This window comes from Podarcis cretensis (genome assembly GCF_951804945.1).
Source record: "Podarcis cretensis genome assembly, chromosome: 1".
Taxonomy (NCBI): domain Eukaryota; kingdom Metazoa; phylum Chordata; class Lepidosauria; order Squamata; family Lacertidae; genus Podarcis; species Podarcis cretensis.
Genome location: NC_137170.1, coordinates 20,709,178 through 20,733,983, shown reverse-complemented (window position 1 = coordinate 20,733,983; position 24,806 = coordinate 20,709,178). Strand labels below are relative to the sequence as shown.

General features: G+C 41.0%; 1 protein-coding gene across 5 annotated transcripts in view; it reads left to right on the top strand.

Annotated features, from left to right (window-relative positions):
• The window catches only part of VRK1 (VRK serine/threonine kinase 1), a 52,009-nt gene that overhangs the window by 12,754 nt on the left and 14,449 nt on the right, over positions 1 to 24,806 (top strand). For all 5 annotated transcript variants that reach the window (XM_079948968.1, XM_079948967.1, XM_079948966.1 and 2 more), the window contains exons 3-11: positions 3,576 to 3,631; positions 6,330 to 6,399; positions 8,513 to 8,600; positions 10,281 to 10,389; positions 10,524 to 10,616; positions 13,543 to 13,675; positions 15,912 to 16,032; positions 17,728 to 17,786; positions 20,787 to 20,965. In XM_079948968.1, the coding sequence (XP_079805094.1) occupies positions 3,576 to 3,631; positions 6,330 to 6,399; positions 8,513 to 8,600; positions 10,281 to 10,389; positions 10,524 to 10,616; positions 13,543 to 13,675; positions 15,912 to 16,032; positions 17,728 to 17,786; positions 20,787 to 20,965 (908 nt within the window). The remainder of the gene's footprint in view (positions 1 to 3,575; positions 3,632 to 6,329; positions 6,400 to 8,512; positions 8,601 to 10,280; positions 10,390 to 10,523; positions 10,617 to 13,542; positions 13,676 to 15,911; positions 16,033 to 17,727; positions 17,787 to 20,786; positions 20,966 to 24,806) is intronic.

Below are 24,806 nucleotides of genomic sequence, written 5' to 3'. Positions count from 1 at the left end.
GAATGTTCCCTCTCTTCCCAGGGGGTTCTTTGTCCTCCAAATGTCAATCAAGTCCATATTGTCAGTCAGTTCAAAAAAAGTTTTAGGTAGTCTGCCATCTTTTGTCACATTTAGGCTTTGAGACTTGTCCATATTGGTTGATGCCACCCCGTTCATATCTCCCATCATAATGTTATCATAGTCCAGATAGTCCAGCATTGTCTCATGCAGCTTCTTATAAAATTCCGATTTCCCCTCATTTGGTGCGTAAATTCCCAATATCAAAAACTTTTCTCCCTGATTCTGTATCTCAATAGCCAAAATTCTTCCTTGGTCATCTTTAAATAGAAATTTTGGTGACAGGCTCTCCTTTGCATATATCACCACTCCTCTTTTCTTAACTCGGTCCGAAGAGATAAATTCTTGGCCTAATCTTCTATTTATTAGCACTTTTCTATGGAGCCTAGTCACGTGTGTTTCTTGCAAGCAGATAATGTCCAATTGTTCTTTTCTCAATATGTGAAAAATTCTTCTCCTCTTTTCCGGGGAATTGCAGCCATTAATGTTCCAACTCAGAAGTTGCAGAGACATCCTGAACAAATCTGTTATTTCTCTGACGGTGGTATCTTTTTCTCTGGATCTTCAGGTTCCAAGGGTGCAGGTGTAGATAACGGTCCAGGCCCAAAGGGTGTTTCAATCCCTTTCTGAAGGTCCTCTCCGTAGGCAGTCAGAAATTTATCTCTATCTTCAGCTGTTTTAATTTTAACCTTCTTCCCTCTGAAGGTAAAAGATAGTCCCTGGGGAAATTCCCACCTAAAAATAATTGAATTGCTCCTCAGCAATTTAACCAGTTCAAGATAGGTGGATCTAAGGTCCAGAAGTTGTTTCGGAATATCTTTGTAAAGTTCAGCTCTTGTACCCGAAATATTCAGTGACTTTCGTAGTGTAGGCCTAGTATTTTATCTCTTTCCTCCTTCGATCTCAGAATTATCAAACAATCTCTGGGCTTGTCTTTCCTTGCCAACCTTCCAAGTCTGAAAGCCGACACAATTTTAAAATCCTTTTCCTTCTCTAAAGGCCAGAATTTAGAAAATTCTTTAGTCAGGATCTCAATTAAATTTCCTTGTTCAAGTTCTGGTATTGACCTCAATCTTAAATTATTTTCCCGGTTCCGCAATTCTATCATAGACAAATACATCTGTTGCTCGCCAACTTGTTTGTGCAGTGGTTTCACCTCTTGTTCTAGATTTTCAACTTTTTGGCTAGTTGCCTCAGCCAATTTGCGATTTTCTGCAGTGGCTTCAGATAGCTGTCCAATTGATTGTACGTTCAGAGCCACTTGTTCAGTTATTCTGTTTAAGCAGGCTGCATTTTGGTCAATCTTGGCCGTTTGTTCATCCACTTTCTTGTCCAGAGATTCCAATTTTTCAAAGATTTTCTCTAGAATTGAACCAGATGCTCCTGCAGCCATATCTTCCAACTGTAATTGCGCAGCTTCTTCTCCCCCTGCCGACGGCAGAGTAGGAACAGAAGATCTACGTGCCTGTGAGGCTAAGGCTAAGGTTGTTTGTCTAGTTCTTACTCTAGCCTCTTTTTTTTTGCACCACTCATTCCAGTTTTGTCTAGTAATCAAGGTCAAACTGATTTGTTCCCATGGGAAAGCAGCAGCCCAGAGAGTAAACAGTCAAATAGGAGGAAAGGAAAGAGAAAGTAAAATAAAGTCACAACTGTAAATCCAAAATCCTCTAGAGGGAGCTCAGAATATCTTGAGGGAAGAAGCCAAGTCAATAAAAGTCAATAAAGTCCAATTTAGTTTCCAGGAATCTTCAACTTAACTTATATTTAGCAGAGTTGGTTTAAAAGGCATTACATTGTCTCTAACAAGTGCCCAGAATGATGTTTCAATGTAACCAGTCCATAGACACTCAGGTTGTAACAAACCCCAATTACAAAGTGTCAAAGTCTGCAGTCTGACAGCTCTATTATTCAGGCAGTCCAAATACCTAGGCTTCTCAATAAAATTGTAATTCCAGAAGAAGAGGTTTAGCACAGTCCAAATAAAAAGAATAAATCACAAAGATAGTTAAAGTCCTCACTTTGCACAAAAGCAGCTTCAATAAATGCACAGATCAGTTATTTTTAACGCCTCTTCAAAGGCTCCAAACGTCGAAATCTTTTGCTTTGAAGTTTAAGCAGCAGCGGAAGACGGACTTCCTGTTTATATCTCTCTGCTTTTAGCCGAATTTATAATAGTTTTAGGCTCAGATTTTACACTCTTTTCTTACTCACGGATTGTTGCTTTTTGAAGATCGAATATTTCCAGGAAAAAAGGTCAGCGCTCACCGACAGCGGCTGTGCGGCTTCACTCCACGGGAATAGCGATCGACTCACAGCGCCGCGATACCCCCTCCACGTTCCGGAGCCCCTTACAGGGTCCCTTCTGCGTTTCTGGGGCCGCTTCTGGCGCCCGCCGAGTCCCACGACCACAGGCTCTTGCTAGCTGTGGGTTTCCGATGAGGGTCTCCGCTTCACCGTAGCGGACGACCCGTTTTCCGCGAAACTTCCCCTTCACAACAAGAAGAGGACTGCCATTGCCGTTCGCGCCGCCTCCGGAAGTCCGAGGCTCTTACTTTCTAATCCCTGCATATATATTTTGCTTTTTCTAAACTTCTGCTAAGTATCTCAGCCACAGGATTCCTTTATGAGCTGAAATATAAATGAGCAGAGCCTTAATATAAAAAATAGCCTTTCTGTGTTATAAGAGCACATTTGATGGTAACTCGCTTCCACGGTGATCAGAGTATTGATACAAGACCTGCAACAAGAAGTACCTCAAAGACAGTGTAGTTTCTAGTTTAAGCAATTGAGGCTCTTCAGTGGTACCGTTACTGTGCTGTCTGTACTGATCTTGCTCTGTTTGGACTAGCAATAATTGGAATGCAGAGGGCATGGTCCCTTTCTGGCTTGCAAGAGTTAGACAGGCTAATGTCACTATCTTCGTCACTTGCAGAAGCTAAGTGCCTGCTGGAAGTGACAAGCAATTCCCGGAGAGGCACTTCATGGTACAATTTAACATGTGCACGGAAAATTAAAATGTTAAGTGTAACAAGCACATGTTTATCACTATGGTTTAGCGCAATGTATACGAGCTGGAATGAGTCTAATCGAAGTTGCCTATTCTTTCCTCCTTCAGTGTTAATGCGAGAAGGATTTCACCATTATTATTATACAATGCACACAGGCCATGTTCGCATGCCACACTAAACCATGGTTTGGCGCTGGGTCCAGGAGCTACAATGAGCCTGAACAAAACATCAGTCTTGTGTGCTGTCATCTCCCTCTGCCAGGAGGAGAACCTCATCAGCATTTATTTTCAGTTTCCTCTAATCCTTCCTTGTCATTGTTTGAAAACCAGGAACTGTGATTTGTCACAAAATCTGGTCGGTTACAAAACAAGCCAGCGTCAAACCGCTGGTTATGAAACAAGTTGAACACTTAACTTTAAGCGTTCAACATCCTTATTTGTTACTACTAACTGTATATTAAGCAAATAGTTCTTTCACCATGCTGATAAGAAACCCTTCATATTTTAACAGCTGATGTTAATTCTTCAAAATCAGTCACCAGTGATGCACCCTATGTTATAAAAGTGGTAAGTATATATTTGAAGTAGTCCATTTTCAGATGCATGCACAGAACATCCTAGGAAAACTAGAAAGACTCTTTCAGTAGGTATGTAGAATTTTGTGGAGAGAAAATCCTTAGGCACCCAATGTCCCATGAATTACAAGTAGGTTGAAATAAGTTTAGATAAGTTGAAGCCTTACTTTAAAATCTTTTTATTCTGTTCTGCCATTAGCATTCCTTATGCATTGCTAAACCACTTCATATGAACATTCATAAATGGAAATAAATAAATACATAATACATTTAAAAAATGCAAACATTGTCCTGTTGCTGAAATAACTGAACACATACTGACCTACATTCCTATAACTGCACGGTTATAGTCTCAAATTACACTACTGCATTCATCTGCTGGGATTGTTTTTCTGCTTTAAGATTCCCTGAAATATTTATCAATTGCATAAGAAATGGACAGTTACTAATGCTGTGACAGATTGGAGCTGGAGTACAGGCTTATAACTTTTGGTATATGTCCTTATGGTATTAGAGGTGCTTAGCTATAATTCCTTATTTGGCAACTCATTCTGGCTACAAGCCATTTTACACAGTGGAGGGCCAGATCATCCCCCCCCCCTGTCTGGTCCCTGCTGTCCAACTGTACCACTCATAATCTTATTACCTGACATTGTTATTGTTATTAATTGAATTTATATACTGCCCTATACTTGGAGGTTTCAGGACGGTTCACAAAACAAGGCTGTCAATATAGAGGTGGCTGGGAGACGACTAGGCACTTGAAGCTGGCACTTGTTTCAGAGCCCCCTGCTATATTGGGGCATTCTGACTCCATACACCAGCCAGACCAGCAACAGTAGGAAAGAGAGTCATGCGTTGCTTCTGATACAGCCCGTTTCCCCATAAAAAGTGAACGTGTCACAGAGGACAGAGTGCAAGCTTTGTGCAGCCACTTCCTTTCTGCTGCCTCTCAGTTCCCTCTTCCACAGTCTCTCCACCCCTTGAGAAGGAGTGGATGTGGCATGCCTGGAAAGTTGGAGGGCGGGGGAGATGGCACCCCTTGAAGCAAATAGGATTTGGCCCTATTTGCTGAAACCCTGCTTGCTATTTACCTATCTAGAGACTATTGCCCATTTTAACAGGAAGAGGGAAGCCTGTTTGTTTGTTTGTTTGTTTGTTTGTTTGTTTGTTTGTTTAAGCCAAATTGTTAAGTTTCCATTTAGCATAGTTGCAAGTATTATTGCCTGGTAGCAGTAACCTAGTGCCGTGAATTTGCCTGTATCGGGCTGCCTGTTATTTATAGAGTTATAGACACTATGAATCGATTAAGTTTATGTTTGTAAAAATAGTCTATACATCATGCCCCTGACTACTAAATGTATTGAAAAGCATTAATGCGTAGTTCATGCCGATGATGTATGTGTGGTTTTAAGAGGATGCTGATATAAACATTTTATTTATACAGAATATCAGTACTTTGTAGCTTGCTTTAGTGTGTAACCATAATGGAGACAAATTGTGTTAATAAATGAATGCCTCTGACTACGTAGAATAGACAGCTTGAAAACATAAATGTCTTTTACAGATGGGGACGTATGACCCCAGATGTAGATTTGTGAAGTACTTGTGTACATTTGAGTTTACCCTGGATCAAGATTGAGTTGCTTAAGTCAACTTCATGTGGACAAAATAATGTGGTATATGACATGGGCAAAGTTTGTACTTTGGAGAGAAGAAAACAGGGTTGAGACGGGTTTCTTGGCAAGGGAAAGCCTACCATAACATTCAACTTGCTTCAGATCTCAGCAGGACGTGGCTGAACTAACATGAACATTTCTGACCAACATTAATCTCCCATGCCTACTAGGCTTTAGTGTGCATAAGCTCATTCACTGCCATTAGTGGTAAATGATCTGTGCTCTTTAGTATCTGAGCCTTTGTTGTCATAGGAACTGATTCAATATAGCTCAGTTGGTTAGAGCATGGTGCTGATGACGTCAGGGATGCAGGTTTGATCCCCCTATGGGATAGTTGCATATTCCTGCATTGCAGGGGCTTGAACTAGACGATCCTCGGGGTCCCTTCCAACTCTGTGATTCTATTATAAAAAACTATTCCTTGTACATATTGGAGGGATGATAGCTCAGTAACAGAGCCCATGCTTTGCATGCATATAGTCCCAGGTTCTATTCCTGGTGTCCTCAACCAAAAATATCAGGGAACAGGTGATGGGTAAGATCTCTGCTTGAGATCTTTGGGAGATGTGGACAGTTAGAATAGACAGTTTGGGGCTAGATGGACTAGTGATATGACCTGTTAGAGGGTATATTCCATTGTTACAAACACATATTTGCTCTAAGAGGGGGTCAAGCAAAAATGTATATAGTAGTAATTTGCTGTTTCTGCATACCACAATATTACTGAAATGCAGAAGATCACTTAAGTTTTCAGTCACCATATTAAGTTAATCCTTGCTCCCAGTATTGAAATCTACAAAAATGTTCCTTTTTTAATTGAACCTTTTTTTGCATTATGTAACAGTCATTAAGAAGATGAAGAAAAAGGATTAGAATTTACTTAGGTTGTTAGAATTCTGCATAGGACAGCGGAAGAAAGCTTTATCTGTTAAAAAGTATTTACTAGAGGAGAGTACCCAACAGATTTGAAAGCTTTCACTTTTTTTAATTAAAAAAACGTATTTTTTAAAGGAACCCAGTGACAATGGACCACTCTTTACAGAACTGAGTTTCTACATGCGGACAGCTAAACCTGACCTAAGTAAGTAATCTACTGGTGTTTGAATCAACAAAACAATATCTTTAAACCTTTTTGAATAATCTAATGTGAGACGTTGGGAGAGGTGTAATAATATATTTAATGATTCATGGGCAACGAAAACCATAGTTCTCAGAGGACTCTGAATGGTAACTTTAAGGGCATACCTAATTACAACTGGATGTTTCTTCATAATGGTGCAGTGTTGGGTAGTTATTGAAGGTAATTGTTTATAAACAGGGCCTACTGAACTGGAACACTTTCTCTTGTCCTTTTTTATGCTCAAAGGTCACAGCCCATTGAGGCTGCAGCCACTAATTTCCAAGGGGAAAGTGAAATTTTTGTAGCGCAAGGTGGCTGTTCAAAGGGGGGAGAAAGCATAAGCAATTTTAATTAAATAATATGCTTGGATTTGCTAGGAGACGAGATGTTTGCTATATTAAAATTGCCAAGAAGGCAGAAAGAAACTCGTGGAACGCATAAATGATAGAAAGGGCATAATGCAGTTCCTAAGTTGAGCCCTTTTAAATCCCACTAATTTCAATGAGAGAGACCTAAGCACATGCCTAACTCAGTTGTTAGAGCATGAGACTCTTAATCTCAGGGTCATGGGAACGAGGCTCACATTGCGTAAAAGGCCTCTGCATTGCAGCGGGTTGGACTAGATGACCCTTGTGGTCAATAATAATAATAATAATAATAATAATAATAATAACAACAATAATAATCTATTTATACCCCACCCATCTGGCTGGGTTTCCCCAACCACTCTGGGCGGCTTCCAACAAAATATTAAAATACAATAGTCTGTCAAACATGAAAAGCTTCCCTAAACAGGGCTGCCTTCAGATGTCTTCTAAAAGTCTGGTAGTTGTTCTTCTCTTTGACATCTGGTGGGAGGGCGTTCCACAGGGCGGGTGCCACTACCGAGAAGGCCCTCTGCCTGGTTCCCTGTAACTTGGCTTCTTGCAGCGAGGGAACCGCCAGAAGGCCCTCGACATTGGACCTCAGTGTCTGGGCAGAACGATGGGGGTGGAGATGCTCTTCAGATTACTGGACCGAGGCCGTTTAGGGCTTTAAAGGTCAGCATCAACACTTTGAATTGTGCTTGGAAACATACTGGGAGCCAGTGTAGGTCTTTCAAGACTGGTGTTATGTGGTCTCAGCGGCCGCTCCCAGTCACCCTTTCAACTCTGTGATTCTGTTGAGCCTTAAAATGCTTAGTGCATTAGATCACATGCTTAGTAACTAAGGGAGCAATCCTATGCACAAAAAGGTTGGCATAAGGCAAGCTGGTGCAAGTTAAAGTTATACCAGATCCAAACTCCATTCAGCGGCAGGGCTGCTGCTTTGCCTAAGCCTGGCAGATGGAAAGGTAAAGGTAAAGGTACCCCTGCCCGTACGGGCCAGTCTTGACAGACTCTGGGGTTGTGCGCCCATCTCACTTAAGAGGCCAGGGGCCAGCGCAGTCTGGAGACACTTCCGGGTCACGTGGCCAGCGTGACATCGCTGCTCTGGCGAGCCAGAGCCGCACACGGAAACGCCGTTTACCTTCCCGCTGGTAAGCGGTCCCTATTTATCTACTTGCACCCGGAGGTGCTTTCGAACTGCTAGGTTGGCAGGCGCTGGGACCGAGCAGCGGGAGCGCACCCCGCCGCAGGGATTCGAACCGCCGACCTTTCGATCGGCAAAAAAGGTGTTCTGTTCTGGGTCTCCAGGTCACATGACCAAACTGATTGGGCTTAGGAGCCCTCCTAAGTCCCTCATCCCCCATTCTGGTACAGCCCCCAGAATGCCACTTTTTTGGGTACTCTGACCTGGGTTCCACCAGCCGAGCTGGGATGAGCAAGTTATATGAGCATATCCTTAGCTGATTGGGGACTTAGCACTGGCTGAGCCAGAGATCTGCTGCATCCTAATCTTTTCAACCTGGCAGATCTTGCCATAAGATTGCCCCCTTAGTGAGTTAGTAGTAAATGTTTAGTACTTATCCATAGGAGTTCATCATTTTGCCTTCTGTCTGATTTAACTAATCACATCCTTACACAAATATGGCAATAATTGCTTTGCAGAAAGCTGTAACAATGCATATTTGGAAACTTTTTTCTTGTTTCAGTTAAGAAATGGATTTCTTCTCACAAGCTGAAATACTTAGGTGTACCCAAGTACTGGGGTTCTGGCTTGCATCAAAAGAACGGCAAAAGGTACAAACCATTTCTTATTTTTGAGTTTATAGGATTATTCATAGCCACTACTCCCCCTGTGTGAGTTTCTCACATTCTTAGCACATCTCAGTAACTGATGGCCTTTGGTGTTGTGTCAGCATTCAGACTTAAAAGTTGATCAATGTGAAAATATCAGAGGAATTGCCATGTGAGGAAAAATTCTATATGGAGAATTAAACCTGTACTAACAGTTAAATTAATGTTACTGATGAACAGATCAATGTTACTGGAAATATGTATGGACAGATGCATGCAAAAGGCATTGTTAGATGAATTTTAGAACTTTTCCCCTGAATTGTATCCAGTTGTGTCCCTCTGCTTGATGGGAAACTCTTGAATGTAGTAGCAGCAGTGTTTTTTTTCTGGGGGGACACAGGGGTACGCATACCCCTAAACCTTTTGTGAATCTAAGTTTCCAATATGAGTAGGAAAATGAGAGTACCCCTAAGAAAAAAGGCGCTGAGTAGAAGCTTATGTCACTACTAGAAATACAATTTTATCTGATTCTCCCTTCCCTTCTAGAACATCCTGCACCTCCCAAAGTCTTCTCCAGAGGGTTGGGGAAGCAGCACAAGAGGCTGCAGGAGAAAGGGGGCATTTTTTAAAAAACCCACCCACCCACCCAGCTCACAGAAGATTCTACATGATCAAAGAGCCCTCATGTTTGGGAAGAGACTGAATTTGTCTATGGCTCTTTTTTAAAAAAACAACAACCCAAGGGCTTCTGAAGATACACCCTTACATATAGCTCAGTCGTTAGAGCATGAGACTCTTAATCTCAGGGTTATGTTGTTTGAGCCCCACATTGGGTGAGATTCCAGCATTGCTGGGGGTTGGACTAGATTACCCTCGTGTTCCCTTCCAGCTCTATGATACTAGGAGCAACTTTTCACAGTCAACTAATGCAGCTTCTAGAAGGAATGGTACGTAGAAATGGAAATTATGAAATAACCATTCATCAAATTATTAAATAAAAAGGTAGAAGAGGAGAGAGAAGCAGCCTGACCCAGTCTTGTCATTTGACGCAGAGCAGGATCCTTCCCATTTAGTCAACGGCTTCCTGTTTCTGCATTTGAATCTTATTGAAGTTGGTGGGGCAGTGCCCCACTGGCTGTAACAGATCAACCTCCACTGCTTGAAAGAATTACATTTTCAGTTTGAGATCATAGTATTTATGGACGATCTGCTTCCACACGATCATTCCTTCCTCCTAAGATATTTTGGTGAGGCCCAGACCTCTGCCCCGCTAGCATCTCTTTCACCCGCTGTCATGGGACAGGAGACCAGACCCTGGAACACTCTCCCTCAGGAACCTAGTCTTGTCCCTGTTCATCCATAGGAAACTTGCTTAGCTCTTCTTATTCTGACAGTCCTTCACTATTCATTTGTTCTCCTGTTTAGACTTCTCAGTGGCTTATTGTGTGTATCTTTTGTTGCTACATAATTTAAATAAATACATTTAATGTATCTACAGTAGATATTCAATTTCTGTTGTTAAATGTGCATGTTTATTCATTTTGTACTTTGCTTTGGGGCTTTTTTTTTTCTTTGCTGGAAAGCAACCTAAAATTTAAAATACTTACACTAAAAAGGTATATATATATTAAGGTATCTCGTTTGGATTTTCTTAAAGGCTATGTTTTCTTTTTCTGAAACCAGCTACAGATTTATGGTAATGGACAGATTTGGGAAAGATCTCCAGAAGATTTTTGAAGAGAGAGGAAAGCACTTTACCCGCAAAACAGTATTACTGTTGGGCTTGAGAATAGTAAGTTAAAAATTAAGTATTATTAATGCTATCTAATGTAGTTTCTTTGCTTTAAAGTTAACCTGTAAAGAGTAGTTGCCCTCTGCTGTGTGTGGTTTATATATGCTGAAATTGTTCTGTTATGTCTTTATTAGCTTGATGTTTTAGAATACATTCATGAACATGAATATGTGCATGGAGACATCAAGGCCTCAAATCTTCTCCTGGGCTACAAGGCTCCACATCAGGTAACTTCCAGGTTTTTTCTTCATTGTTTAACCTATTGTTTTTTTTTAATGGAGCTGCTGTGAACCTCAGCAGAAATCTTGCCTTTATGAATGTGTACAGCATTAATATTTCTGCTTGACATTTATATCTAGTTAATGTTGTACATTTTTTATTCACTTTGCTGGCAGTTGATCAAATTGGCTATTCTGCCCTGAATAATATTCAGGAGAATGCTTGCGATACAAAATGAATTTCAAATAGCTATTTGGGGGTGGAAGTTTAAAATTATATAGTACACTGGTGAATTACATTTGCCTGTCTGCTTTGTCAATTTTTTATTTCCTTTGTTTGAAGAATCCATCAAGCATAAGTGTTCTGTTACTTGGAAAACCTGATTTTTAACAGGTTGATTGTTCAAATCAATTGGTTTACAGAAATATCTGTAGCTGTCTAATTTTATTATTATTATTATTTTACATCTTTAGTGTTTGGCAAATGCACATACAAAGTCCATAATTTCCCCTTGTTTGAGTGCTTATCTTGGAGTGAATAAGCGAATGTTTTACTTTTTTTAAAGTGGCCCAACTAGCCTTACAAATGAATTTGTGACACTTACTAGTCTACAAAAAAGAAAGAAAAAAAGTTTTACGAGTCTGCTACCCACATGTATATGGACTAAACTGGCCAGAGGTCTAAATGTCACTGGGCAATTACATTTTTTTTATATATACCAAAGCAAGAGTGCTAGCAAGGAAAGATCAGCTCCTGCCCTCATCTAATAAAGATGCCCATTTAAAATTCACTGCTGTTCTGGCATTGCCGAACTGATCTCCATCCTCTACCTATTCCCCCCCTTCCCTTCCCTTCCCTTGGATGTCTTGTGTTTTTTAGTCTGCCAGCCTGAGGTCAAGGCCTGTGTCTCATTTTAATTTATGTACAGTGCCTCCCACCAGGACTGTATTGAATTTTTCATTGATGTGAGCTGCTTTGGGAGACAATATTTTTGTCCGAAAGGTAGGATGAAAATATAATTATTAAAAACGGTTGAACAATTTGTTAAATCCTTTAATATCAAATTAAGTATTCAACCAGAGGGTAGAAAACTCTTGGTCCTATTGGAGGAAGGAAGAGCATTCTCCATTTAAGGTATAGGGAAGATGATGGCGCTGATACTGACTGGAGTCACTGTGCCAATTAGTGAGTCTCAAACAGATGCAAACCATCCTCTGCCATCTGAGTAGGTAGTGTCTGTTTGTTTAAAAATGAGCAGGAGTCTTCTGTAACTGAGTGAAAGCACTTACCATCTTACTTATCATTCGTGATAGGTTTAAAAAAGAAATTATAGATCAAACTTATCTTGGTGACTTGACGCAAATCGGAGCCACCTGGGGCAATTTGGTCGGATCCATGCAGCCAACCAAATGTTTCTTTTTCAAGGATTATGAGACAATATAGTCTTTACCTATATAGTTTAAAATATCCCCCCCCCCCCCCGTTATTTTAAAGCTTGTATTGGATTTCTCTAGATCAGAGACCAGGAATCTGTGGCCTTCCCATTGTTGTTGGACTTTAACTCCTATCAGTCCCAGCCAACACGGCCAGAGATGATGGGAGTTGAATCCCAGCCTTGTATTTAAGCACTAGCCTGGTAGCCATAAGTGACAAAGAATTGCATACAGGTGAGCAAACAGGCTGTTGGAGGAGAGATGGAGTGCTCCTTCCCTGCCTTGTGTCCATAGAAACCAAGCAGGCTGCCAGAAGAGGAAAAAACCCTCCTCCATGCCCATCATAGAAATATAGCGGGCTGCTGCAGCAGAGACAGAGTTTCCTGTGCCAGTCCCCAGCAGGATAGCAAAAAATTGTTACAGGCTAGTAACTTTTGTGGGTTTATTTGCAAGGTTGTTTTAATCCACTGGTCTTCCCATCCCTGCTTGCTTTAACTTGGTTTCTTCCTTTATTTTAACAACAACAAAAAGCAAGTATCTCACTATGGGATTGTGTTATATTGGAGTACGTGGAATCAATGATTAGTCACACCCAGTCATGAATGCCCCTTCTGTAGGCAAGGTAGTGGAGAGAGCAGTTGGAGAAATTCCTGGAAGATGTGGACTAGCTAGATCAATTTCATTCTGGGTTCAGGTTCGGATTTTTGACTGAACCAACCTTGGTCACCCTGATAGATGACCTGGATTGATAGAGGGATGGCAGGATACATCTTTTGCTCCTGCTTCTCAAACCACCTGCAACTTTTGATACAATTGACAAGGGTGGCTTTCTGGGATAGGTATTGGGGGCACTGATTTACAGTGGTTCCATTGCAACCTGCACATAACCCTGGTGCTTAAAAACTTGCACCGGCTGCCCTAGCCAGGTTCAAGGTTCTTGTATTAATTCACAAGGCCTTTAACAACATGGGTCCAGAGTATCCAAAGGACCACTTGATCCCTTATATCCCAGCTTGATCACTGAGATCTTTTGTGACATCTCTGTTGGCAATCCCCTGTGACTCAGGTGGCATGGCTCATAACTGCTAGAAGCCATGTGTTCAGAGCTGTGGGCCCAAACCTATGGAGCTCTCCTCCCAACTGAGATTAGACAGGCACCTCCTTGCTGAACTTTACATGCATGGCAGTAGAAGCTAGTGTTCCGTTTTATGATGACTTTTTATTACTTTATATTCTGCATGGTTTATGTTTATGTGCATTGCTTAGAAATATATAAATGACAGTATATAAATATATAAATGGCAGTATATAAATATATAAATGACAGTATATAAATGACCTTAATAATGCAATAAGGAAAAATGAATAGTTTGTAGATGTTTGTTCAAGTATAACCTAAGCATTTGAATCTGAATGATAAGAGAATTTTTGAAAGTATTGTAAAAGCATCCTTATAAATTCTTTGATGACGCTCATCTTTGTGCATTTGGAATCTTAATAGGTGTACTTGGTGGATTATGGCCTCGCCTATCGATACTGTCCGGAAGGTAACCACAAAGATTATAAAGAGAACCCCAAGAGGTGTCATGATGGAACTCTTGAATTTACTAGTATTGATGCTCACAAGGGGGTGGGTAAGTAGTTTTGCTTTGCTTCTTGCATAACGTTTCTTGTGGTTGCTGTGAATGCAAGGTAACAAGCTTGAAAATGTGGCCATGTTGAAATACTGGTCTAAAGTAGCCCACTTACTTATCAAGAATTAATTTAGAATTCCACAGTGGGAACAAAGCTGCAAATAATTAGCAGAATAACTTGAAACGATGTTACAAGCCAGATTGTAGTAGTGTTGGAGAATAATAATACATTATCACTTCGGCTTAAGTTACCCTTGGATAATGTAAACTTCGGGTTGCGAAAGCAGCAAACCCAGAAGTGTTTAGCTGTGCATGCATGCACAGAAGCGGCCCCTCTGGTTGCGGATTTGACCGGAGCTCCGTAACGGATCCCATCCGCAGTCAGAGGTACCACTGTACCAACATTGTCTGCAAACGGGACATCTGCGTGCTGAAATCTTTGTACAGATTGTCTTACTTGGCCAGTCAAATATTAATATATTTTATCATATTGCCAAGTATATAAAACAAGACTACTTTTTTTTTTTTTTTTTACATATTAGCTCTTAAAAAATATGTTTAGATCTTAGATGGTAAAGAATGGATGAATGTACATTCAAAGATGAGAGAGGAAGCAGCCTTATGCTAATTCAGACTGTTGGTCCATCTAGCTTAGTGTTGGCTATACTGACTGACAGGGCATTCCCAGGGTTTCATGCAGGAGTATTTTTCCATCCCTGTCTGGAAATGGCAGGATTTGAACCCAGGACTTTCTGCATGCGAAGCACATTCTGAACCACAGAGCTACACCCGGCTACTTTCACATAGCCAGAGCGCTCCTTTTTTTCTAAGCAGGATTTCTAAGTACAGAAGAGGTTAGCTGTTTTTAAATTCACAAGCTTTAGGCTTCGGGTGGGTACTGCTGCTGAAAACAATGGATAAAAGCAAAGCTCTTGCTTACTATTATTATTACAATTTGTATACCTTCCTATACCTGTAGACCTCAGGGTGGTTCACAACATAAAATCACAATATACAAAACACAAAATCCTTCATAAAAGTAAGAACGAAAACAAACCAATAATTCCCCTCCCTTTCCACAACACATTTAAAGGGAAATTGGATGACAATCAGCCAAAGGCCTGGTTAAAGAGGCATGTTCTCAACTGGCGCCTAAAGGTGTGTAAGGAAGGTACCAGCCGAACGTCACTGGGGAGCCCTCGCAGAAAATGCCTGTTCTTGTGTTGCCACCTTCCAGACTTCTCATGGAGGAGGCACACGAGGATGATCTCAGTGTCTGGGAAGGTGCATATGGAGAAAAACTGCCCTTGAGGCATTGCTTTCCATTATTCCATGCATGCATATCTGTTCTTTGGATCCAGGCTTTTTAAAGCAATCTTGATTGATTTTCAGATTATGAGTTGCATTGGTACGTTACAGTGGTGAGAGCAATGGCACATTGTTGCATTTCGTCTCGTAAGACAGGAGTTTTAAAAGTACAGTTCCAGGGGTTGGTGTCATTCTTGTGCTGTCCACAGTCAGAGACCAATGGTAAAAAAATTAATAATATAAAAAACTAAAAAGGGTCCCATCAGGAAGTGTGGCATGGGTCACTGTGCCTCAAAGTACATGTCTTCTAAGTTTACTAGGTTCAGGATCTTGAAAATGTTGAACCCAAAGAGGTTTTGGACTTGTGCTAATGCAATGAGTGGCTCCCCATTCTTGTCATGCTGCTGAGGATAGTCTCAAAAGCAATTTGTGAGACAGCATGGGATTTTCTGTTCTAAAAGAAACCCCACTGGACAGGTGCAAATCCTTGGGTACCACTAAAGTAGCTGTTTGGATCCCAGCCATAGTAATCTCTGACACCACTTAGAAACCTCATCAATTACACACCTCTTCTCCCTGCACATTTAATCTCCAACCAGGCAGAACAGCATCTGGGGACTCTCCATACCTCACCTCTCTATTCACTGATGACACTGGAATAATGATCCACCCTTAGAAGACCCTGAACTATGAGCGCCTGTAGGCCTGTGACCAATAGTACCATGCCAAATCTTGGCCAATGTTCCGCACACTCCAAAGAGATCCCATCCATCAGTTTTGAAAGACCCTGTGACAGTACACTGATGGCTCCTTTTGGATTCTTAAGAAAATATTTTATAGTTCCCAAACTTGATCTATAAATCATCTATATATCTCTAAATTGACTCTAAGACACAACTGTGAAGTTAATGCTCTGTTTTGTTTGCAGCTCCATCAAGGCGTGGTGACTTGGAAATTCTGGGTTATTGTATGATCTGTTGGCTTTGTGGTAAACTCCCTTGGGAAGACAATCTGAAAGACCCCAATTATGTCAAAGACTCCAAAATTAGGTAAAACTCTTATTTTTAATTTTCACAAACAAATTTGTCTTATTCAAAATAGTAATCTTTCAACTTGGCTGATAGTGAGGCTCCCAAATTCAAAATATTAGTCAGATGTATAGTTGGGGCTTGACTACCCAAAAGGAATGAGATTACTCTATTTTCCAATACTCACCTAACTGAATGAAAAGCCCTTATTTAAATAATAGGATAAGGTATTCACACTGATTATGGGTATTCCTCATTTTACATAAAAGAAAACAGATGACAGGGCTGGCCCAGGATATTTTGCCACTTGAGGCAACCCCCCCCCCCGTCTACTCCCCACCCCCCTCCTCCTCCACAGCCCCTTGCTTCTGCCAGCACACTGAGGCTTCCCTGGGTAGTGGTCAAGGAGGTACAGCAGCAGGCAGGCTGCAGGGGCGTGGCTAAGACAGTGGTGTGTAGCTGTAGTGGCAAAGGAGCAAGAGGAGGTGCCAAGCATCTGGCAGCAGTGAGCAGCAGGTACACAGCAGCACTGCCACCCACAGGAGCCTGCCGCCCTGAGGCATCTGCCTGATGGGTGGGCCAGCCCTGACAGGTGAACATACTGAACATGCAGCAAATGGAAAGTGTAGCTGTTGAACAAGTAGCTCACCATCCACTTTTCATCATTCTCATTGCACATGTCATCCAAACTTAGGAATCTCATTAAATGCACCCACCTGTGCACTGCTGGTTTTTTTGTTTTGTTTTTTGCAACAGTCTGATGGGGCCTTGGTAGCCAGAAACTGCAAACAAGGGCATAGTAGTATAATCTGTTACTGCTGAAAATTTCTAGGCAATGAGTACATACTACCTACTCATCCCACATCCCTCTTAGTTTGCAACAGATTCCAGACATGAATAGCATGACCATAGTTTTTATTAACGTTGGGCTCAGATCTGTTTTGGAACAAGCTGCCCTGAAATAACCTAGATGCTAAATCATTACCACAGTGTTCCTCATTTGCTAGCAGCAGCTTAGCCCTAGCTTTCGTGAATTACAGGGTAATCACCCCTCCTTGCTCTGCATAGCTGGAATGGGGAACCTGTGGGTTGGCTGCAACCCACAGCGAGATTTCATCTAGCTCTGTCTCAACCATCTGTGGGGAGGGAAAGGGGCTTATCTCTTGTGCAAAGTGTGCGGTTGCAAGTCCATCCTCTGCAAGTAGATCTGCTGGTGTGGGGCCTCTTTGACAGCATTCCGCTGGGGAAATATGACCCTCAGCTCTGAAGATGTTTCCAGCCTCTTCTGTCAGTGTAATTTCAATTTGCCTATTATTTCTGCTTGAAAGTTCTGACTTTCTCTACTTTCCCAACACAGGTTGGTCTAATTAAAGGCCCCGGCTTTCCTATTTGATATACATGCATGATTCTCTGGGAATTTCATGATATAGTAACACATCCATCAAAAATATAATGCAATAATCTTTTCATTCATCCACAGTTTTGATTGCCTGTATATTTTGAGCAAATGTTACTAAATGAGATTGTACTATATTAGAAAATGGGATATTTTATTCAGTACTGAAGTATAATTTTAAAATTTAAGGGATTTGCCCCATTTTTACTCTCATCATTGTGTTGATACACACTTATTTACCTAAGGGAGAATATTCACCAAAAATACTAGCTGCTGATCTCTTAAACATAATTTGTCTGCTTCCCCCCACCCCCCATCAGGTATACAGATAATATTGCAGACTTGATGAGTGAGTGTTTCTCTAAAAAAGATAAACCAGGTAAGAATATTCAATTGTCATATTAACCCATAATGAAACTTTTGGAAAAAATTTTTTACAAGAATTATAAAAAAGAATTCAAAGGGGTTTTGTTGAAACAAAAAGTGTCCAGGATCTGCTTGTTTTTGGAGAGCTTCTGGTGCTCATTTTCCAAACAAAGTTAAAACGACCCCTTGAACAACTTGCTACATATTTGTACATTTTGAATTTTGCAAATATAGTTGAGGTTGTCGTGAAATTGCAGGATGAAAGGATTGGCTTGTAAGGAAATATATTTTCTTTTTAATGCAGGGGGCAAAATTCAAAGCTATTAAGATCGTTTAGCGTTCACACATAGACCACCAGTGGGATTTGGGATGCCAGGAGGATCCAGATTCTTCAGTCATAGCATGCAGCACACATGAAACATGACTGGCTTTCAGATCATGACAATTTTTGCTTGCTGGAGAGATGTGTGTATTTCTGCCTGCAGACAAAACAAGCACTTTATGTCTAAAATACTGGAAAACGTGACATAATTTCTGGGAAGTTTAAAAACTCCTGAATGAATTGAACTTAGAAAGTGTAGAACTTCCGGGTTAGCGCCATTGCCAAATGGCAGAGTTCCTCCGACCGGAGGAGGTGGCTCCGTAGAAACTGGGTCTTCCCAACGCAGCGAGGGTGGGGACCCGCTAGAAATCCCAGGTGGAGGAAGCCTGGGAACGTGGGGTTCAGCAGAGCACCAGGAGCGCCTCCCCTACTCGCGGGGAACCCCATTTTGGGGCTCCGGAGCGAAGTAGGGTGAGCGGCGTGGTGCTGCGAACTGATTGCTATTTTCACGGAGGGAAGCCGCATAGCCATTGCCGGAGAGCGCTGACTTTTTCCTGTCAACAATTGGACTCTAAACAAGTACCCGTGAGTAGAAACGGAAAATTGGATCAAGAAACATCCTAATTTGGCACCGAAGCGGGAAGGTTCAAAACAGGAAGTCCGCCTTCCGCTTTTTGTAAACAGACTGAAGCAAAAACCTTGTAAGCTAATAGCCTGGAAAGTTGTTTTGTAAAGGTCGAAATTTCCTTCATTTATAACCACTAAAACCCCCTTGGAAGCAGGAGAAAAGGGGGGGGATTTGACTGTTTAAGTCTGCAGGAGAGGGAGTAAAGAAAAATAAGTTTCCACCGTCTCAAACCTGGGAACGGGGGTCAGAGACAGAAATTGTTGGACTGTGAATGGAACATTTTGACAGATAGCTAAAAAAGAGAAACAAACTGATTCCAATGTTGCCTTTTGCATTCTAAAGAAACAAAATATTTGAAAATTGAAAGTAACTTTCTTTTGTTGGACATGCTTTAAAAAGATGGACATAAATAGAAATTGTCTCCTCTAGAGGGAGCTTGTTAAATTGTTGCTGCAGTTTACTTGGGGACTTCACAGCTGCAAGATTAAGATCGTGGAAACAGACTGCGACCTTGAATAAAAATGTGTTTGGAAGAAGTCTTGGTGCTTGCTTTTTGCAAAACAAGTGCTTTGCTGGAGCAGTTGCATGAGAAGATGGATTTGATGAATGAGAAGTTGGATTTGATGACTGTTGTAGTCAGTGAATGTGGACAAACAGGGAATACTGACACAGAAATACAGGGACTAACTCAGGAAACTGGTTGGACTGGGCAAATGCAAGGGCAGATGATAATGGAGGAGGTTGCCGTTGTACCTCAAGCAATACAAATGGAGAGATCCAAGGCCCTGCAGGAGCATAAGCCGTTGTTTTGGAAGATTGAATTTGGAATGTGCCAGAGGGAGTCTGGAGCTGAGGAGGCTCTTAACTTTGGAGGGACTTTGAAATATGCTGTTAAATATTTTTTGAATTATATTGATGACTGTGGGGAGTGGAACTGTGGGGAATGGGCTGGTCTGATGAGGGGAGATGGAGATAATTATGGGCTGAAATCCCCCAGAGACCTACTCCTCAATGAGAAAGGAAAGAATTCAAGAAAGAGATCAACAAAAGATAAGGAAAAGTGCAAGTATGAACAACAAGAAGAAGATCTGCAGAAGGAGCATGGAAGAGATTTAAGAGCCTCGGACATAAGACTACCAGGTTGATGGACTAGATGGAATGGACAGTAAGGACTGACATAACCCGAGACCAGGAAGAAGGGACGTTGGATGAAAATTGGAAGAGTCTATAAAGGAAAATTTTTTTGGGGGGGGAACTAGTGTTAAATTAATGAATATTAGGGAAAATGTTGGAATGAAACTGTCTGGCTTTAGTAGAAATGATATAAAGAGTTATGTATAAATAAGCTTTAAGTTTTAAGGTATTTTACGGTAAGATAAGGTTAAATAAAGTAAGGCAAATTGAATAACAGAATATGAAATGGATTGTTAACAGGTCAGAATGTAAAGTTATAATATATTAAGATAAATTAGTAAGATAAAAACAATGAAGGAAAGGATTTGCTGAAACAACTAATGAACTAGAATGCAAAAAAGGGAGGTGTGAGGAGGTCAAGGAAACAAGCAAATGATAGATAAGATATGGAAAGATGGATTTGTTTTTAATTGTTTTTACTTTTTTTCTGTATTTTGTATTTTCTGTTTTTCTTTTTCTTTCTGTTTTAACTTTTTGAAACACCAATAAATATTTTATATATATATATATATATATATATATATATATATATATATATATAGAGTGTAAGTCATTGGGCTCAAGTCTATTTTCATTGAAATAAACACTCCTGAGCAAGACTAGTGTATTATGTAAACGCCTCCTTCCAAAGCAAAATTGCAGGGTTGTTTGTAGTGCTTTCTTATTGAAATGCTAGGATGGCTTTTTCATGATGAAGGGTGATATTCAGCATAAGTCCTACTCCGAGTAAACCCTTGAAATCAGATTCTGCACAACAGCCATGGCTGAGCGGTAGCATAGAATTGTGTGAATTTTCTAGGTGAATCACTTTAGAATGTGTTTGTAGTATAATTCAATCTCCTTAGATAGACACTTATTGTTTATTTCAGATGAAATAGCCAAATACATGGAAACGGTGATGTCTCTGACTTATGCTGAGAAACCACCATACGAGCAGTTACGGGAAATACTTCTTCAGGGTCTCAAGGACATTGGTCAGAAGGATGATGGTATACTGGACTTGGATGTTTCAGAGAATGGAGACATTCCAGCAAAGCCTGCACTTAAGGTCTTTATTTTTTAATTCAGATCAGTATTTAATGCCTCTTCTTTTCAGCTGGAAAGCGAGCGAGTGCTGTTGGAAATGGGTGTCACGTAGGTGAAATCCAGACTGGAAGAGGAAAGGGAACAAATGCACACTTGAGACTTGACTATATTTCATGAGCAAAAGGCTTGTTCCATCTTATTGTCACTGGCCTGAGTCCAAAGAGCTACTTTAGCCTTGCCCAAGAGCTTACACGTGCGCCACTGGGAGGTTTTTTTCCTTCTCTTTTATGGAGACCTCTGTGCCACATCACAAACCGCTGTTGAAATGCCACTTCACACAGTGTAAGGGGCTGAAGTGGAAAAACACACATCCACCCAAGTCTCCTTGGAACTCATGTGAAAGCTAGGAAAAAGCTCTTTGGATCTTGGCTGGTGTCTACCCAGAAGGTTTTCTTTTTTTGTGCATTTCAACATGGTAGATACAGTTTTCATGCAGGAAGTCCTTGTGTGGCTCAGGTATGGAGAACCTGTGGTCCCACAGATAATGCTGACTACAGCTCTCACCATCTCTGAATGGACTGTTTGGGGCTGAGGAGAGTGGGGAGTCCAACAACATCCAGAGGGCTAAAAATTCCCCATCCCTGCTATAGGCTATCAAATCTTTAATTGACATGATAGCTGAACAGCCAGAGAGACTGTTCTACAGATAAATCACCAGATGTGTTATTCCTGTAATGGCATGTAAACCAAGCATTCAGTCTACAGTGGTACCTCGGGTTAAGAACTTGATTCGTTCTGGAGGTCCGTTCTTAACCTAAAACTGTTCTTAACCTGAAGCACCACTTTAGCTAATGGGGCCTCCCGCTGCCGCCGCACTGCCGCCGGGCGATTTCTGTTCTCATCCTGAAGCAAAGTTCTTAACCCGAGGTACTATTTCTGGGTTAGCGGAGTTTGTAACCTGAAGCGTATGTAACCCAAGGTACCACTGTACTTCTATATAATATCCAGTATTTTACTTACCAGAATTTTATCCATAAGCTTGGTATTGGACACCAGGCTGTTTGATCAGAATATAATTACTGAGTACTAGCATAATGCTGTTCATGAACAGTAATTAAAAAGATTAGAAGTGGGATTTTGGGTTTGTCATAGTGATACATTTCTGTGATGGATTGTATCCCATGGGTAAAACATTGATGCACCAAATGTGTGTATTTCAATATTTTTTGTATGAACTCTGTATAAATGCTGCTTTTAATGCCTGTACTTCTGAACAGAACTTTTATCTACAAGTGTGTGTGTGTGTGTGAGAGAGAGAGAGAGAGAGGCAGAGGCAGAGGCAGAGGCAGAGAAAGAGAGGTCAGTTCCTTTTCCTTTTTAGAGTCCATCTCTTTGCAAAAGCATATTTGACTGCTTTGTTATTCATAAACAGGAAAAACCTTCAGCGAATATATGTATTGACAGAGATGTCATGAAATGACATTATTTATGATTCAAGTGTAAGATTTATTTGAAGGCTGCTGTGTATATACAGGAATCAGCACCCACAGCTCAAGATGATGATGTACTGATAGTTGAGACTGAGGAAGGTTTTTCAGCTAATGCTGATGACCCAGAAAGCAAGAGCCGCAAAAGGAAGCTGGATAAGAAGGAAAGCATTGGCACCAAATGGCTGCGCTCAGAGCTACTGACTGAAGAGAAGGATGAAGTGATAGTACTAGACTGAGCACTGGAATGCTTCAACCAATGGGATGTGCCAATAGGATGATGGTTCGGGTGTGCCATTTCTCAGGGTGTGGCTTCTGTCATGAGCTGACAGCTACTAGGAGCCACAAGTGGGAGCTGAGTGCAGGGTAGGGACCAAAAGTCAACAACCTACAACAGAAGGAGCATGACGTGTCTGCTACCAGAAGTACTACTCCTCCTCTAACACCCCATACTCCCTGCCAACTTCTGCCAGCCTAGCAGTTCGAAAGCATACCAGCACGAGTAGATAAATAGGTACCGCTGGGAAGGTAAATGGTGTTTCTGTGCGCTCTGGTTTCCATCACGGTGTCCCGTTGCGCCAGAAGCAGTTTAGTCATGCTGGCCACATGACCCGGAAAGCTGTCTGTGGACAAACGCTGGCTCCCTCAGCCTGAAGCGAGATGAGCGCCACACCCCATAGCCAGGTTTGACTAGACTAAACCATCCAGGGGTTTACTGCAAAACAATATTGATTTGTCGGCTAGTACAGCCTGAAATATATATAGGAATAGTCATAGCAGTAATTGTGGAATTAACAGTATCGTATAGTGAAGTCTTGTCACCAGGAAGCACAGTATACAATGTTCATTAGTATACTTGAAATTAATAGATCGTGCTTGACATGCTGACTGGTGTAGCCTATATGTTTAAAAGCTAGAGTTTCTTAATCTTTCAGTCGAACCATATTTTAACGAAGAGGAGTGAAATTTGAAGTGGACTAAAAAATGGATAGTTTAGAGAAGAAGCTGTTATCTTTCCATTCTGTTCACATAACGTATGTTCCGGAACAAGAAATCATTATTCCAGAGACTTCAAGGGAATATTGCTAAGGACAGGCAATCAATTGGCTTCTGTTGCCTGAGCCAAACAATAGCAGAAGCTATACACTAGCACATCTCTATGAAATGCATTAAAATGTTGAAAGCAAATACTGCATTTGGATTTGCGTGGGCCTGTCTTACTGCACTGGATGTTTTACTGCACTAGTGCAGCAGTTGTGCATAGCCCATCTCGTAGCAGAGCTGTAAGACCCTTTTCATCTGATGCTACCAATTTCCTGCAACAGAAGGGCAGGATATAAATCTACCTAAATAAATATCTGGGACCCATCACTTTTTGAGTCTCTTTCAGTGTAAATTGATGTGATTGCTCTTGCATTGAAACAGGCAGTTGGAGAATAAAGCCTCAATCAAACAAGAATTAATCTTAGCTGGTGACTCTCTTCTCATCCCCCTCAACCCCCACCCTGGCAATTGATTTTTGTCTATGATTCAGGTTGTTAGCCTATTGATGTTTAGTTAATTGAAGCTATAAGTTGCACTGAAATAATTGGTCTTGCTTCCAAGTAAATATCTTTGGGATCATGTTGTTGATCTTTCCCTCTAAGTTGACTTTAAATACAGGTGATGGTTGTATGGTATTTGTAAGTTTCCTTTTCCTTTCCCCAAACTGGGAAATTGTATTCTGAAAGATAATCTTCAAATGCCTTGCCTGAATCGAGAGCATTCTCTGTGCTGAGGATCTTTGAAAGGGAAGTGCTCTGATTTACAATTCAGGTAAAAAAGCCACACTTTAGTTAATTGAACCAATTAATATATTAATGCACTCAGCTCTACTCTCTCTCGAATTGTTCAATTGGTTTATCTTGGCATTTAGCTTGGTGTGAATCGTGAATCCAATCAGCATTCACTTGTTTGGTATGGTAACGTATCCGTAAGTGGGTGGGAGAATTGCACATAATGTAGCTGAATGGATTCATAGTCTAGCCTAGTTTTGGACTAGGATCGTTCATAGTATAATGGTTAGTTTTGAACTAGGATCTTGATGATCAGGGTTCAGATCCCCACTTGCCAGTGACTATCTTCCAGCCTAACCTACCTCACAAGATTGTTGTGAAGATGAAAAATAGGGGAGGAGGAAAAACTTGCGGAGAAAATGCAGGATCTAAATGTAATGAATGAATGAATGACAATAAATATATACACAAATCCAAAACTATTTTTTCTTCCTAACTCTTTTTAGAATAGATGTGCCATGCTTCACAGCAGCACTGGGTTAAAAAATAGAGATAATCTCTTGAAGAGCTGATGAATATTTATTCACTTTTAGAGATTTGT